We start from the raw sequence: 18,465 nt of genomic DNA, 5'->3' as shown, positions 1-18,465 counted from the left end.
ACAGAGAGGAGAGAACAAGCAAGAAGTATCAGCTCATAGTTGCTTCACTTTAGTTGTTCATTGGTTGCTTGTTGTATGTACCTTGACCAGGCAAGCCCAGGGTTTCCAACCCATGACCTCATCATTCCAGGTTGATGCTTTATCCACTGTGCTACCACAGGTCAGGCTAATTAATGACTCATACAAGGCATTACCACAGGGTTTACAACTGGATTTAAATCAATACTATGCTACTTAATACTCTCTGTTTTCTTATGTTTAAAAGTGGTCACTATCCCCTAAATAGGATTTTTGGGAGGAATTAAATGAGAAAATTTAGCCCTGGCCGGATAGTTCGGTTGGTTAGAGCATTGTGCCAAAGCACATAGATTGCTAGTTTGATCCCCGTTCGGGGCACATACAAGAACAGATCAATATTCCTGTCTTTCTGTCTCAAATCAATAAAATAAAAAAATAAAAATAAACGAGAAAATTTAGCATGGCTCTTGGCAAATAGTAAGTGTTCAATAAAGCTTAGTTACTGTTATAAGGGTCCTGAATATTTTGAAAAATGAACCATGCAGGTAGGTAATAGTTCATAATTGAGCAAGGGTGAGAGTACACCTACAAGGCATTCTAAGTACTCTTATTTTGGGAAATATTATTAAAGTAGACGTTAATGTGTCAAGTAAGTTATCAAAATTGTAACAGTTATTTTTAGAGCAAAATTGCACATCAAGTCTCACTTTAGTTTCAAAAAAAGCGTATTCAGTAAGTCTTTTCACTAACTAATCCCAAAGGAGGAGCCATTTAGAAGCTATTCTTTTGGATCTCTGACAGTTGTTACATTTGACTTGCGGTTGTTCTAATGCAGTTTTTGCTTAAATTATTATTACCAAGCCTGGTGCCAGACATCTACTCTCCCCCTTTTTATTTAGCTTCTTCTCTTGTGCATCAGACACATGGGAACTTTTATGATTTCTGATCTGATGCCTTGCTAATAGAATGTGTACTTCTGAAATGTTTCTGTTTATGATGAAATTTTTTACTTACTGGTTCTTCCCTGTGACTAATGAAATGCATTTGTGGTGCAGAGTAGCATTAGGATTTTTGCCTGTAAGAATGTAACAAAATGATAGATGCGCTGAAACAATCCACTGTACAGATTGCCCCTTGTTTCATGTTCATTCTTTCTAAGCAGCCATGTTTATGCAGTGGCAGTATCTATATGCCTTATTCCTAATTTATCTCTAAAGTTCACTTTAAAATAGTTATGGTATCATTCCTTTTATTATATTAATTAATGCCTATTTGTTTTAACTTGATAAACAGAAATTGATATAATAAGTGATACATTGAATTTTTTATTCCTCAAAAGTAATCTACTCACAGTTTTATGTTTGTTAGGAAAGCATTTTGAATCAGATTTAGATTTGTATTGTGTTTTTGTTTAAAATGCCTTCTATGTAATTATGGGGGAAATCTAATCAGAATTAAGGAAACTGAGATAAAAGTACTTATAAAAATGTATTTTAATGCTTTTGAATTATTTATATTTGTTCCCATTCTTAGTGAAACAATGGATAGTTTATTATACACTCAAAGATTTTGTATTTTTCACCAAACTTTATATGATAGAATTCACTGGCTAGAACAGCTCAAGCAAGAAAAATCTTTACCAGAGTTAAAATTATATCAGCCTCAGGCACTAAAAACAGCTCAGTACTCAGGCATCAGCCTCAGACAGGGTTGCCTGGTGGTTCCTGGTCCAGGTGCATGCAGGAGTCTACCTCACTGTCTCCCCTCCTCTCACATTAACAACAAAAAAAATCATCTTAGCTATAAGAAAAAACTTAGCTGCTTAAGTCAATCACACGTAATGTGAAAATGTTATCATTGTTTTTTAATTTTATTTTCAGATCATAGCAATGGTTCATTTAACTTGAAAGCTCTATCAGGAAGCTCTGGATATAAGTTTGGTGTTCTTGCTAAGATTGTGAATTATATGAAGGTAAGTACTTTTCTCAGATAACAAAAATCCTATTTAATTTTTTTGGCAGAAGAGAATTGGGATTTTCAGAAGTAAATTTGTGTATACAGGTCACATTTTATAAAATTGTATATTTGAATATCTGTAGTTCACTGTACGCCCTTTATACCTCAATAAAACTGTAAACATACTTAATGCTTTAAGCTTTTTGTATCCAATTAACATTACAGTAAGTCACCTAGGTATATTTAATTTACATTAATTCAAGGACACAATTTAAGCCCCCCATTTAACTTAAAATTGTGCTTAAGCAGTAGATACCTCACCTCTTAATAAGTCAGTTCCTGTTTGCAAAGCAGTAAGAAGTTGTATGAATACCTGAGAAGTAAAAACTACACTGTTCAGGTAGATAGTGGTGATAGCTTTTCTACATCTTGGAGGAGAAAATTAGAGAATTACTAAGACTCTTAGAAAAACATTGACTCACAAAAGAATTTGAATTTAATGTTTGGTAGAAGGTTTAGTTTTGTGGGTTTTTTGTTTGTTTTTTACAGAGTCAGAGAGAGAGTCAGAGAGAGGGATAGATAGGGACAGACAAGCAGGAATAGAGAGAGATGAGAAGCATCAATCATTAGTTTTTCGTTGCAACACCTTAGTTGTTTATTGATTGCTTTTTCATATGTGCCTTGACCGTGGGCCTTCAGCAGACCGAGTAACCCCTTTCTCAAGCCGGAGACCTTGGGTCCAAGCTGGTGAGCTTTTGCTCAAACCAGATGAGCCCGCATTCAAACTGGTGACCTCGGGGTCTCGAACCTGGGTCCTCCGCATCCCAGTCTGACGCTCTATCCACTGCGCCACTGCCTGGTCAGGCGAAGGTTTAGTATTTTTTAAAATAAGTTTTTATATTACATTTTGGCTTTACTAAAGACTGAATCCTAACTTATTAAAGTATAATTTCATTTATAGCTGAGATGGCTACATGATTTCAAATTTGCTCTCTTTTGGGAAACTCTAGTTGTATCTCTTGAAAAGAGTCAAAGTTTCTTATTTGTAATTATTTCAAATTTCAACTATATATTGCTTAAAATATAAATCAAGGTTTTAAGACTTTCATAATTTAAGAGTCTTAGTGTCTGGCTATGTCTCAATTCTGTGGTTTGTATTTAATTTCTAGTAGAAACCTGTGGCTTATAATTTTCCATTATCAAATAATATATATTGACACTTATATATTCACCATTTATTCATTTTATCCACCCATTCCACCAATGGTAAGCAATTCTTAGAACCCACTATATGCTATTTGTAACAATAAAGGTGAGAATACCCAGAAAAAAAATCTAGGCCCTTTTGGCTCTCGGTCTTTTGAGCAAAACTGGCATTTACTTTTTTGTGTTTTTTTTTGTTTTTGTTTTTTAAAATTTATTTTACTTTATTGTGTTTACATAGATTCAAGTGTCCCCCAATACATCTACCCCACTTCTGAGGCCCCTCCGCCCTCCCCTTGGTCCCTCCCCCGATGCCCTCCCCGCTGCCCTCCAGGGTTTGCTGTCCTGCTCTCTATGATGCTGTGTTATGTGCATATAATTTCACCAGTCTCTTTCCCTTCTCTGGTTCCATCCTCTCACCCCTTTGCCTCTGTCCGCTTTCCCTCTGGTTCCTTTGATCCCTCCTCTGTCTCTATTCTGTTCCTCAAAAACTGGCATTTAAATGTAATGTTTTTGCTACTTTGCTAATAGTCTTCACTTATCTCTAGAGGACTCTTATTATAACTTTAATTATCTAGGACAATTCTCAAATTTTTACTTGTGTCCCCTGAAACTGTTTTGAAAAATTGTGTCTCTCCTTGCACATATTTAAGCTGACAACCACAATTTTCCAGCAAAAGTGACAAAGGATAGGATTTCTGGCATATTGTAGTATTTCAATAAAATATATTACTCTTTAAAATTTAAGGGAATCTAAAATGTCATTATTAATTTAAAAAAACACAAATTTCCATGATTGGGAATTTAATTATTTTCCTTTGAACTTGTTTGTCCATTTTGTCACTCCCTCTATATTGGCTAATATGTATTTTTATGCTATAAATATATATATATATATATATATATATATATATATATATGTTTTACTTTTGGTGATGGGTACACAATGCAATCAACAGTTTAAATGCTACAGAAATGTTTACCTAAAACTTATGAACTATTTATTCATTTTAGAGAGGGAGAAGGATAGGGAGAGAGAAAGAGAGAGAGAGAGAGAGAGAAAGAGAAGGAGGGGAGGAGCAGGAAGCATCAGCTCCCATATGTACCTTGACCAGGCAAGCCCAGTGTTTTGAACCGGTGACTTCAGTGTTCCAGGTCAGCACTTTATCCACTGCACCACCACAGGTCAGGCCAATATGTACTCTTATTAATCAGTGTCACCCCATTACATTTAATTGCTAAGAAGATATATATTAGAAAATATTGGGGAAAAATATATATGTAAGTTAGAAATATTTTTCCTGCCTGACCAAGCAGTGGTGCAGTGGATAGAGCATCAAACTGGGATTAGGAGGGCCCAGGTTCGAAACCCCAAGGTCGCCAGCTTGAGCACGGGCCCATCTGCTTTGAGCAAGGCTCACCAGATTGAGCCCAGGGTCGCTGGCTTAAGCAAGGGGGTCACTCTGTCGGCTGTAGTCCCCCCTTAAGGCACATATGAGAAAGCAATCAATGAACAGCTGAGGTGCCACAATGAAGAATTGATGCATCTCATCACTCTCCCTTACTGTCTGTCTGTCTCTCTCTGTCTCTGTTACACACAAAAAAAAAACCTAACAAAAAAAGAAATGTTTTTTCTTTTCCTGTGACTAAAATGCTCTAAGTATCTTGATAACATTATACGGAGCGAAATTAGTAAATCAGAAAAAACCAAGAACTACATGATTCCATACATTGGTGGGACATAAAAACGAGACTAAGAGACATGGACAAGAGTGTGGTGGTTACTGGGGTTGGGGGGAAGGGGGGGCACTAAGAAAACTAGATAAAAGGTGACGGAGGACAATCTGACTTTGGGTGACGGGTATGCAACATAAGTGAATGACAAGATAATCTGGACATGTTTTCTCTGAATATTTGTACCCTGATTTATTGATGTCACCCCATTAACATTAATAAAAATTTATAAAAAAAAATGCTCTAGCCCTGGCTGGTTGGCTCAGCGGTAGAGCGTCAGCCTGGCGTGCGGGGGACCCGGGTTCGATTCCCGGCCAGGGCACATAGGAGAAGCGCCCATTTGCTTCTCCACCCCCCTCCCCCTCCTTCCTCTCTGTCTCTCTCTTCCCCTCCCACAGCCGAGGCTCCATTGGAGCAAAGATGGCCCGGGCGCTGGGGATGGCTCCTTGGCCTCTGCCCCAGGCGCTAGAGTGGCTCTGGTCACGGCAGAGCGACGCCCCGGAGGGGCAGAGCGTCGCCCCTGGTGGGCGTGCCGGGTGGATCCCGGTCGGGCGCAAGTGGGAGTCTGTCTGACTGTCTTTCCCCGTTTCCAGCTTCAGAAAAATACCAAAAAAAAAAAAAAAAAATTGCTCTAAGTAAAAATAACCTCCTGGTTTGAGATATCATTACAATTATTTGCACACAGTTGATTACAATAACTTACATATGGGAAAATTTGAATTAAAATTTACTTCATGTGTAATACTATAATTATTCAATAGAAATCCATTTTTAAAATGAAGTAAATGGCGTGTTGTCTTCTTTCTTCCTCTAGTGGTTCTTTAAGCTGGAGATACGTATTAATTATTGATAAAATGAAACAGGATTTGGCACCAGTTTCAGCTCTTATTTTAGATTTTGTAGCTTTAAGTGCTGAGAAATAAATGGCCATATAAATAAATTTATTCTAATGTAAGTTTTGTGATAGCAAAATCATCCAGGTTATATGCCAAAAATCACTTAGTGATTTGTCATCAAGCATCCATCAATTGATAGTTCTAATAGGTCAGGGGTCGGGAACCTATGGCTCGCGAGCCAGATGTGGCTCTTTTTTTTTTGTATTTTTTTTTTTTTTGTGTGTGTGTATTTTTCTGAAGCTGGAAACGGAGAGACGGTCAGACAGACTCCCGCATGCGCCCGACCGGGATCCACCTGGCACGCCCACCAGGGGGCGATGTTCTGCCCACCAGGGGGCGATGCTCTGCCCCTCTGGGGCGTCGTTCTGTTGTGACCAGAGCCACTATAGCGCCTGGGGCAGAGGCCAAGGAGCCATCCCCAGTGCCCGGGCCATCTTTGCTCCAATGGAGCCTCGCTGCGGTAGGGGAAGAGAGAGACAGAGAGGAAGGAGATGGGGAGGGGTGGAGAAGCAGAAGGACGCTTCTCCTGTGTGCCCTGGCCGGGAATCGAACCCGGGACTTCTGCATGCCAGGCCGACGCTCTACCACTTAGCCAACTGGCCAGGGCCCAGATGTGGCTCTTTCGATGGCTGCATCTGGCTCACAGACAAATCTTTAATAAAAAAAATAATGTTAAAAATATAAAACATTCTCATGTATTACAATCCATTCATTTCCTACTGCTCGTGTTCATGGTTGCGAGTGGCTGGAGCCAATCACAGCTGTTCTCCGGGACAACACCAAATTTTTATTGGATAATGCATAACATACACGGGTCATTGTATGGCTCTCATGGAATTACATTTTAAAGTATGTGGCGTTCATGGCTCTTTCAGCCAAAAAGGTTCCCGACCCCTGTAATAGGTCCTCCTTCAGTTTTGTTTAAAAGCAAAAGAATGGGAACTGTCTAACTAGCCAGAGGATTTGTTACCTGATTATTTATTTATTTATTTATTTTTTGGTGACAGAGATAGAGATAGAGACAGAAAAGGACAGACAGGAAGGAAAAGAGATGAGAAGCATCGATTCTTCGTTGTGGCACCTTAATTATTCGTTGATTGCTTTCTCATATGGGCCTTGATGAGGGGGCTCCAGCAGACTGAGTGACCCCTTGCTCAAGCCAGTGACCTTGGGCTCAAGCTGGTGAGCCTTGCTCAAACCAGATAAGCCCACGCTCAAGCTGGCTACCTCGGGGTCTTGAACCTGGGTCCTCTGCGTCCCAGTCTGATGCTCTATTCACTGCTCCACCATCTGGACAGGCTCTTACCTGGTACTTAACCATTGACTTTTTTTGTTTCTAGGAAGGCTGTACCAAGACTTAGCAAGTGTCTAATTATATCATTTCCCCCTTTTTCTATAGATATTTTCTTTAATCTGATGCAATCAGACATGGTTAAAAAAATAAAAATAATAATTTTAATACACCTTTGCCAATTTTTTCATAAAGTGCTTTTATTATGTGTAGAAATATGTTTTTGTTGAAACTCAGGAATATCCACATGCTGGGCCGACCAGTCAGGGCTCTTAATGCACGTTTTAAGTAGTGTAAAAGCCACTGAGAGGCCAACCGGCCAGGGCTTTTCATGTGTATTTTAAGTAATACAAAAATCACTGAGAGGCCCTGGCCAGTTGGGTCAGTGGTTGAGCGTTGTCTCAGGTTCAGTTCCTGCTCAGGGCGCACAGGAAAAGCAACCATCTGCTTCTGCCCCCGCCCCTCTTCCCTGCCTTCCTCTCTGCAGCCACAGCTCGATTGATTTCAGTGCGTCAGTCCTGGGCACTGAGGGTGGCTCTGTGGAGCCTGTGCCTCAGGAGCTAGAAATAGCGTGGTTGCTAGCATGCCCCAGACGGGCAGAACATTGGCCCAGACGGGGGTTGTCCATTGATCCCGCTTGGGGCACATGCGGAATTCTATCTGCCCTCCTCTCACTTGGAAAAGAAGGGAAAAAAACACTGAGAAATAAGTTATAGAATGCATACTAAAAATACTAAGGTAATTGAGATGAAAATTATGTGGATCAAATAAAATTCATTTATTATATAATCTAAAAAACAAATATGCTGCTTATGTTACACTTCACCCTTATAAATTACATAATAAAATATTTATGAAGTGAGGGATGTGTTATTCCTTTTGTAAATGTATGTGCCATCATCTTCTGATCTCAGATATTCAGCTTTTAGGTAGAAATAAAAGGGAATGATTCAGAAATAATTCCATTAATAAATAACTTTATTTTGGGGTAATTAATGGAGAAGGATACCTGTTGTTAAAAATGAATTGATATTAAAGCTAGCTAGGATTTTTGTAATAGGAGGTAGAAATTTTAATCTGTTTAAAAGATGTAATGATAATTGACTAATTAGAATAAAACTTTCATGATATGATTTGACAAAATAGGTTTTTACTACAATGAATAATTCACACTTAACCTAAAATAGTTCGTATACAGTTTTTGTCTGTGGGTTTTATAGAGCATAATTTGAACTATGTATTTGGTAGTCCTGGAAAATGTTTCTATTATATGTAAAAGAATCAGCCTCCTTAATTGATACTATTTCAGCTCTTTAATGTGCTTTTTCTTCAAGTTAATAAATATTCAAGGACTGAGTTTTAAGAATTGCTGGAGAGGATTACCTATATTTAAACATTTGAAAATAATCTAGTTTTATCATTACATATTTCTTGCCAGTGTTCCCTTTATTTTGCATTCATTCTTGGAGGTAGTGTGTGAGGATGGAAGAGAGAAAGTCCTTTTTTTAAAAATTTTTATTTATTGATTTTAGCCAGAGAGGAAGGGAGAGAGACTGACAGGAACATCAATTCATTCCTGAGTGTGCCATTTTTTTGTGTGCTCTAACCAACAGAGCTATCTGTCCAGAGCGAGACAAAGTTCTTTCAAGGACACTGCTCTCAACAGCCCATGGACTGTAATGTGTCAGAATTTACAAGGTCCTAGCAGGGGCCAGAGTCTCCCATTTTTAGCTCTTAAATACTTAAGGCTGGAAAAGACAAGAAGCCTCAGTTATCATTTATGAAGGCTGCCCCCACATACTGTCTTCTTGACTCGTCCTTTTCTTGAGTCTCTAGTTATACCTGCAAGCAATGCGTTATCATTTCTGGGTGCAGGGCCTGTTTGAGAGAAAATAAAGTATATATGGTAGGGGATCTATAAACTGATTCTTGGAAAGCTTTCAGTTGTCCCTTGTGTATTATTTTTTGAAGATCTGATAAAACCAAGAACTTAGTAAAAAAGGCAACAACAAAAAAACTCATCATAGTTTATTCATTTACTTATTATAGAGGAACTCTTTTAATTGTCCATGAGAATTACTTAGAAGTTATATGGAGAGAGTTCAATTAGGGAATTGTTTGATATACATACAGTGAGATTTACAGCAAGAAATACTAAAGAGGAAACAAAATTAAAAGCAGATTCAAGGACTTCAAAATCGTAGTACTGAAAAGATTTGGCACAGAAACATACTGCCCAACATATCTCACTAGCTCCTGAGATGGTTGTCATACCACAGCCTAGTAGTGTACATGATAGCAGCAACTGAGACATCAAAAAGATTAAATTGTGTTCAGTAGGCCTGTTTGAGTACAAGAATTTCATTAACCATTAAAAATTTTTTTATTACAATTAATGTAAAACAAATTTTATTGCTTAAAAGAATAAGTCTAAAAAACCATTCTAAATCATCTTGAAAAAGTTCTTTATGAAGGATGTCTCTTTCTCAATATGAGACACTAAGTTCTTAGATGGCAAATCAGTGGTGTACTTTTTTTTTTCTTTTTAAAATTTTTTTCCTTTTTTTTTTTTTCTGAAGCTGGAAACGGGGAGACAGACAGACTCCTGCCTGCGCCCGACCGCGATCCACCCAGCACGCCCACCAGGGGGCGATGCTCTGCCCATCTGGGGCGTCGCTCTTTCGGGACCAGAGCCACTATAGCGCCTGGGGCAGAGGCCAAGGAGCCATCCCCAGCGCCTGGGCCATCTTTGCTCCAATGGAACCTTGGCTGCGGGAGGGGAAGAGAGAGACAGAGAGGAAGGGGAGGGGGAGGGGTGGATAAGCAGATGGGCACTTCTCCTGTGTGCCCTGGCCGGGAATCGAACCCGGGACTCCTGCACAACAGGCCGACGCTCTACCACTGAGCCAACCGGCCAGGGCCTTTTTTCTTTATTTGTATCATTATTTATTTATTTATTTATTTATTTATTTATTTTTAAGTGAGAGAAGGAGAGAGACTCCCACAGAGTCCCCTACAGGGATCCACCAGGCAACCCCTGTCTGGGGCCAATGCTCAAATCAGCTAAGCTATCCTCAGCCCCTGGGGCTAGGCTCCAACCATTTAAGCCATTGGCTGTGAGAGGGGAAGATGGAGAGAAGGGGAAGAGAAGCAGATGGGTGCTTCTCCTGTGTGTCCTGACCAGTGATCAAACCCAGTGTGTCCACACGCCTGGCCGACGCTCTATCCACTGAGTCAACTGGCCAGGGCAAAAGGTTTCGTATTAAACTTTTTAAAGGTATATACTTTTTTACATTTACTTTTGATGCTTTTTTAAAATTGAGATATACTTGACATGTAACATTGTATGAGTTTTAGGTTACAACATGATATATATATATACATATATATATAAAATATGGTATTGTTAACTATAATTGCCATGTTATACATTATATTTCTAGGACTTAATTATAACTAGAATTTTGTAATTTTTTTATCTCATTTACCCATTTTGCCAACCCCTCATTCCCCCCACCACCAATCTGTTCTTTGTAATTTGTAAGTTCAGAATTTTTTTTTAATTCCACATATATGTATGTGAGATCATACAGTATTTGTCTTTCTCTCTCTGACATTTTACTTAGCATGTTGTCCTCAATGTCCATTTTGTTTCAAATGTCAAAGTTTACTCTTTTTTTATAGCTATTATAAATAATATTCTGGGGCAAGTTTTTTAATTTATTAAATTTTTATTTATTTATTTTTAAAGAGACAGGAAGGGGGAGAGAGAGACAGAAACATCGATCTGTTCTTGTATGTGCCCTGACCAGGGATTGAACTGGCAACCGTTGCATATCAGGGCAAGGCTCTTACCAACTGAGGTATCTGGCTAGGACTTAATTGATTTTATTTTTTTTTAGAGCAGTTTTAGGTTTATAATAACGGCAAAAAGCAGAGTTCTCACATGTTCACTCGCCCACGTCCAACCTCCCATCCAGTCTACATCCTGCACCGTAGTGGTACATGTTAAAATCTTTGAATCTGCATTGATACATCTTATCATCCTAAGCCCCTAGTTTACGTTATGATTCATTCTTGTACATTGCATGGGTTTGGACAAGTGTATAATGAATATGTTCATCATTATAGTATCGTGCAAAATAGTTTCACTACCCTAAAAATTCTCTGTGCTCTGCTTGTTCGTTCTTCCTACTTTCTTAACCCTTGGGAACCAGTATATTATTTACTGCTTCCATAGTTTTGCCTTTTCCAGAATACCGTAAAGTTGGTATGTAGTCTTCTCAGATTGGCTTCTTTCACTCAGTAATGGGCGTTTAAGGTTCCTCCACGTTTTTTCATGGCTTGATAGTTCATTTCTTTTTGTGCGGAATGATATTTCACTGGATGTACCACAGTTTATCATTTCACCTACTGAAGGATATCTTGGTTTCTTCCAAGTTTTGGTAATTATGGGTAAAACTGCTACAAACATCTGTGTGCAGGTCTTTGTGTGAACACAAGTTTTCAACTCCTTTAGGTAAATACTAAGGCGCATAATTGCTAGATCATATGATAAGACTATGTTTAATTTTAAAAGAATCTGCCAAATTGTCTTCCAGAGCAGCTGTACCATTTTGCATTTGGTGTCTTCATGTTTTTTTTAATTTAATAATTTGTCCTGGATGTCTTTTGAAATTAGCGCATAAAGAACATCTGGCTCTGGCCGATTGGCTCAGCAGTAGAGCGTCGGCCTGGCATGTGGGGGACCCGGGTTCAATTCCCGGCCAGGGTACATAGGAGAGGCGCCCATTTGCCTCTCCACCCCCCCCTCCTCCTTCCTCTCTGTCTCTCTCTTCCCCTCCCGCAGCCAAGGCTCCGTTGGAGCAAAGATGGCCCGGGCGCTGGGGATGGCTCCTTGGCCTCTGCCCCAGGCGCTAGAGTGGCTCTGGTTGCGGCAGAGCGGTGCCCCGGAGGGGCAGAGCATCGCTCCCTGGTGGGCAGAGCGCCTGCCCCTGGTGGGCGTGCCGGGTGGATCCCGGTCGGGCGCATGCGGGAGTCTGTCTGTCTCTCCCCGTTTCCAGCTTAAAAAAAAAACTTAAAAAAAAAAAAGAACATCTGCATTTTCTTTTTTAACATCTGTATAGTAGCATATAGATGTGCTACAGTTTATTTAAGTGGCCACTTGGGTTGTTTCTAATATTTTTTTTTTACAGACAATGCAGCAGAGACCTTGTCACTTTTCTGTGTTGTTCTGTATATCTGTAGGGTAAATTCCTAGAAATGGGATGGCTGGGTCAAAGGGTTTAAATATTTTTATATTGTAAAATTGCCCTCCCTTGGAGTTGTATCAATTAATATTTTTTTGAATTTTTATAAGTTTATTTGAGCCAAACTGAAGACGTGCTGGGGAGCCAGATCTCACATGCTCTTTGGTTGGTATTCGTAACAGTGAGAGAGCCTGCTTTCCGACAGCCGCACCATCAGTCCTGATGGGTTTTTGTCGGTGTAATTGGTGAACAATATCGTGGTGGAGGTTGAGTATCTTTTCATGTTTAAGGTTGTTTACATTTTTTTTCTGAGTTTTATGTGTTCATATCTTTGGGTCATTTTCCTGTTTGATTTTTGGAGCTGTTAAAATATTAGGAGGATTAGACCTTGTGCTGTTACTTGGCAAATACTTTCTCTGTTTGACATTTGATTTAATAAAACTACATGAACCTGTTTCTGATTTTATAGTCCACTCTCTTCATCACTGTAATTGTACTGCTTAAAATGATAACGTTCTACATTACTGAAAAGATTTATTTACTTGTATTATTTAATGCCTCGAGCATTTAAAAACTGTCCTCTTAATGTCTTCTCCCATTAGACACGTCATCAGCGAGGAGATACACATCCTCTAACTTTAGAAGAAATTTTGGATGAAACACAACATTTAGATATTGGAGTCAAGCAGAAACAATGGCTAATGACTGAGGTAAGAATAGGCTTAAAACATAAAAAAAGTAGTTGATTACTGTGAAATGTTTGCTGTAACTAGGGTTTTTAATATACTGAAAACTGATAATTGTTACTTTTTTTGAAAGAATTTGTATAGGGTCTTTGTTTTGTAAACATACATATTTTAAGATTATTTGACTTGGTTTTCATACAATCTTATGTATCTATTTAAAAACGTCAAAGGCTTGAACGTAAAAGTTATAAAAACCATTATATCCATTCCATTTAAGTTTTTACAGAATTGTTGCTTATTTTGAATTGCTAAATTTATAATGGCAGATTGTATTTTTTTTATATATGTTTTAGGGCATTGAAAGCATAAGGTGTAGGGATAGCAGCATATTTTGTTAGGTGAGATATTTTTATACTGTTACTACTATTATGACTTGATAGTGATGTTACTGCCTTTAGCAGGTAACTTGGAAGAATAATCATGAATGAACAGTGTGTATGTACACAGAACATTGGAAGAAAAGGAACCCTGAAACAATCAGTGACCATGCTAATTTGGAAGTGAATAACATTTAAATCAGATATTTGCCTGTTTTGTTTTTAAGTATGAAGTGATCGCTGAGTTCCTTTCTTTCTTCCTCCCTTCCTCTCTCTCTTACCCTTTCTTTTCTTTTTTCTCTTCTTTTCTTTTATCCCTTCCTTCTCTCCGCCCCTCTTTCTTTCTCTCTCTCTTTCTTTTTTTCCCTTTCTTTCCCCTACCTCCCCTTTCTCCCCTACTTTCCCTTCCTCCCCTTCCTTTCCTTCCTTCCTTCTTTCTTAAGAAAGACAAACAGGGACAGACAGGAAGGGAGAGAGATGAGAAGCATCAACTCATAGTTGCGGCATCTTAGTTCTTCATTGATTGCTTTCTCATATGTGCCTTGATGAAGGGGCTTCAGCTGAGTCAGTGACCCCTTGCTAAAGCCAGCAACCTTGAAATTCAAGCCAGCGACCATGGGGTCATGTCTCTCATCCCACATTCAAGCCAGTGACCCCGTGTTCAGGCTGGTGACCTTGGGGTTTTGAACCTGGGTTCTTAGCATCAGGTCGACATTCTACCCACTGCACCGAACACCTAGTCAGGCAAGAAGATTGCTTTTGAAGATCAGTGCTATATTCTAAAGACCAAATGTAAAATTCCTAAATATATAATTCAGTTAATTTATTTTATCAAACAAAATATTCTTGATTTTCATAATATGAATGACCCAGTTAATCACTATCATTATAGGTCATTTTATTAGTGATATATGAAGAGTGGTAAGCCACATTTAAATTTTGTTGCTATATTTTAATCTTGGAATTTCACAGACTTCAGACATTAAAGATTATATTTATTACTATTTTATTTTCCCTTCTTCCTCCTTTGTTTCTTTCTCCTTTTAAGGTTAGGCTGGCAATCGCAAAAGAAAATAAATAGGGTTGCTCTTTCTTAAACAGCTTTAATTATATTCAGAATTCCTGTATTCCTACTCAGTTTCATTCTTGAGCCGTCATTATAGGTAAATTTTTTATATGCACTAGCTTGGTCCTTTTCAGTTCTTTTTTTTTTTTTTTTTTTTTTTTTTTACAGAGACAGAGAGTCAGAGAGAGGGATAGACAGGGACAGACAGACAGGAATGGAGAGATGAGAAGCATCAATCATTAGTTTTTCATTGCGCATTGCAACACCTTAGTTGTTCATTGATTGCTTTCTCATATGTGCCTTGACCGTGGGCCTTCAGCAGACCGAGTAACCCCTTGCTGGAGCCAGCGACCTTAGGCTCAAGCTGGTGGAATTTTGCTCAAACCAGATGAGCCCGCGCTCAAGCTGGCGACCTCAGGGGTCTCGATCCTGGGTCCTCTGCATCCCAGTCCGACGCTCTATCCACTGCGCTACCGCCTGGTCAGGCCCTTTTCAGTTCTTATCACAGCTGCTAGTGCCCTTTGATACCAAGTAGGGCATATTGATATGTTCACCCAAGGTTAATGTGCTCACATTATAATGCAGTCAATTATATTTTGAGGGTGGGATAGTCAGTCCAAGTTCATTTTTAATTTTAGTAGGTGTTTTATTGATTCTTAACTCTTTGGTTTTCCAAAAAAATATGGGTACATCTTTCTTGAAAGCAGTTGTGATAAAATGGTTTCTTTCTCATCCAGAGAGTTTATGTAGTATATAGTGTATTGATTTGAATCCTGGGTGTTCAGTATGTTAGATCTGCTAGCTGATAGTTACAGAATACTTTTAATTTGCCATTGTATTGGCTATACTATTTTAAAAAATAATTAGTAGAATTTAAGAATGTATATATAAGGTTTCCTTTTGTAATATATCCAAATTGTGTCACTGTTACAGGCATTAGTCAATAATCCCAAAATTGAAGTGGTAGATGGAAAGTATGCCTTCAAGCCCAAGTACAACTTAAAAGATAAGAAGGCCCTGCTTAGGCTCTTAGATAAGCATGACCAGCGAGGCTTAGGAGGGATTCTGTTAGAAGACATAGAGGAAGGACTGCCGAACTCCCAGAAAGCTGTCAAGGTAACCTCTTTTCTCTCTGTGCCGTAATATAATTTGAACTAATAATGTAATCGTGGTTTTATTTATTTTTTAAAAATTTATTGATTGTTTTTTAGAGAGAAAGAGTAAGGGAGGGGGAGAGAAAAAGAGAGAGAAATATCGATTTGTTGTTCTACTCATTTATGCATTCATTGGTTGAGTTTTGTATGTGTCCTGATCAGGGATTGAACCACAAGCTTGGAGTATTGGGATGATGCTCTTAAGCACTGGAGTTACCTGGCCAGAGTGGTCACCTTGGTTTTAAAAAAGAGGAAGAATTAAAAATTTTTTATTTGTAAAGCATTCATCATATCCACTTGGGGTTATGGTGAGATAGTGAAAAATTTGAAATTTGTGTTTGTGCTACAGAGCAGGACAGAGCGCAGCCGTTTTTGTGTCCCTTTGACAGCTCCCTCTTGGGGTGATGTTGCCTGTGGTTGCTGGACTCCAGGCTGTTTCTGGAGAGTTTTCCTCAAAGGCATTAATGTTTTCTCATAAGTTTTTGTGTGTGTACAAGAACTGCTTCAACAATGCTGGTAGAGGTTGCTCGCCTGAGGAACCAGAGGCATTAAAACACAAAAGCATTGACTAGTAATCTTGGTGTTCTGAGTTCCTGAAAAGACTATCAGTAAAAGTCATCCAGATTACATTTCCTGTTTGAATTTGGAACTCAGGTGGGAAGGCTGTAGTCTCTGTTCTTCACAGGTGGTGGTGATAATTGCTAACCTGTAAGCAGGGTCATCCATTTTGTTACCTGTGGAGGAGAACTTTCTCCTTTCTCGTTTCCCTCTTAGTCATTCAGTTACACATAGTAGACCTTTTGGTATTGTCCCATAAGTTCCTGAGGCTCTATTTATATATTTTTTCAGCCTGTTTTTTTGTTTGTTTTTTTATTGGTCTGTTGTCAAGACCACTGCCTTTTCTTCCTTACCTCCCAATTTGTTAAGCCAGTTGGTAGATTTCTATTTTAGAGATTGTATTTTTCACTTCTAGACTTTGTGTGTGTGTATGTGACAGGTACAGACAGGAAGGGAGACAGATGAGAAGCATCAATTCTTCCTTGCTGCACCTTAGTTGTTCATTGATTGCTTTCTCATATGTGCCTTGACCAGGGGGCTACAGCAGAGTGAGTGACCCCTTGCTCAAGCCAGTGACCTTGGACTCAAGCCAGCAACATTGGGCTTCAAGCCAGTGACCATGGGGTCATATCAATGATCTCATGCTCAAGCCAGTGACCCCGTGCTCAAGCTGGTGAGCCCGAGCTCAAGCCAGATGAGCCTGCGCTCAAGCCAGCGACCTCAGGGTTTCGAACCTGGGTCCTCTTTGTCCCAGCCCAATGCTCTATCCACTGTGTCATCGCCTGGTCAGGCTCATTTCTAGACTTTTCATTCTTTACTGTTTCTGTTTTCTTTGTTGAAACTTTGTTCATTCATTACAAGGAAATTTTCCATTATCCCCTTGAGTATAATTTCTCACAGCTGCTTTAAAATCTTTCTTTTCTAATTTCATCTTGGGGCTGGTTTGCACTGTCTTTGTCTCTTGAGTATGGGTCGTGTTTTCCTGTTTCTTCATATATCTAATAAATTTCTATTGTGTATTGAACATTGTGAACTGTATGTATAAAGATTGTTTTACTCTTCCAGAAAATGTTTGTATTTTTTAGTATTTAAGTGGGCAGTTATCTTGGCTAGACTCCACTCTGAACTTTGTCTTCTCTGCACTGGGTGGGTGGCATATGATAGCTCTATTTTGTTCTTTTAGCTTTTTCGCTTTTAAAAAAATGTCAAGTTTATAGTAGTTTTTGTGGTAAGGGTGGTCTCTTAGGAGAAACTTGATCATTGCTAAAAAGCAGAACCTTTTAAGATTTTTAACTTAAAAATAAACTTAACGTGCACAGATGTTGCAAATAAAATGTGACCAAAGTTTCTAAATTGTGTATTTAATAGCATGTTAAAACGTAGAACTACTGAATAGCTGAGTTGCTAGGTACATTTCCTTCTCTGTTCTTTTTTCCCATTTTCATAGGGACCAGTATTATTACTATGCAGTATGCTTTGCATGACATTCTCAAGTAGAACAGTGACACCTCTTCTTTAGTGGCTCTATTCCCTAAGGAGTAGAGCTGGAGGGGTCATGAAAAGTACAGTCTATTTCATTTTAAGGTGGGATTATTTCTAAATTGCTTGAAACCCAGAATTTTTGTTTTATTCTTATCACCTGGGTCCAGTGGAGTCTTTTATTAATTTTAAAAAATATTTTAAGTTGTTATGAATAATTTACATAAAAATAAAAGGATGGTGCAAACCATCTTTATTAGAAATTTTAATAACGATTTAGCACAACAGATTTCTTATTGGTACTTTTTGGCACAAACACACATCAGAAAGATGAAAGAATACTATTTTATGTCCTTTTAGCAAAGTGAGATGGCAAAGGTTCTAATCATAATATTGTATGATGAAGTCCTTCCTATTGAATAACTAACTGGATAAAAATGTTTTATTTCCTCTGTGCCCTCAGAAATATGTTGTTCACTCATTGATTCTTTTTTTTTTTCATTTTTCTGAAGCTGGAAACAGGGAGAGACAGTCAGACAGACTCCCGCATGCGCCCGACCGGGATCCACCCGGCACGCCCACCATGGGGCGACGCTCTGCCCAACAGGGGGCGATGCTCTGCCCATCCTGGGCGTCGCCATGTTGCGACCAGAGCCACTCTAGCGCCTGAGGCAGAGGCCAAGGAGCCATCCCCAGCGCCCGGGCCATCCTTGCTCCAATGGAGCCCTGGCTGCGGGAGTGGAAGAGAGAGACAGAGAGGAAAGCGTGGTGGAGGGGTGGAGAAGCAAATGGGCGCTT

The 18,465-nt window shown here is 39.0% G+C and overlaps 1 protein-coding gene and 1 non-coding gene across 3 annotated transcripts in view; one reads left to right on the top strand and one right to left on the bottom strand.

Moving 5' to 3' along the window:
- GTF2E2 (general transcription factor IIE subunit 2) overlaps positions 1-18,465 on the top strand; it is a 72,673-nt gene that overhangs the window by 23,573 nt on the left and 30,635 nt on the right. For both annotated transcript variants that reach the window (XM_066235678.1, XM_066235679.1), the window contains 3 exons: positions 1,899-1,990; positions 12,950-13,057; positions 15,410-15,592. In XM_066235678.1, the coding sequence (XP_066091775.1) occupies positions 1,899-1,990; positions 12,950-13,057; positions 15,410-15,592 (383 nt within the window). The remainder of the gene's footprint in view (positions 1-1,898; positions 1,991-12,949; positions 13,058-15,409; positions 15,593-18,465) is intronic.
- On the bottom strand, positions 9,944-10,019 carry TRNAN-GUU (transfer RNA asparagine (anticodon GUU)). Its single transcript has one exon. It is a non-coding gene; the product is annotated as a tRNA-Asn (tRNA).

This window comes from Saccopteryx bilineata, chromosome 6 (assembly GCF_036850765.1).
Source record: "Saccopteryx bilineata isolate mSacBil1 chromosome 6, mSacBil1_pri_phased_curated, whole genome shotgun sequence".
Taxonomy (NCBI): domain Eukaryota; kingdom Metazoa; phylum Chordata; class Mammalia; order Chiroptera; family Emballonuridae; genus Saccopteryx; species Saccopteryx bilineata.
This window is presented reverse-complemented; position numbering and strand designations above follow the sequence as displayed.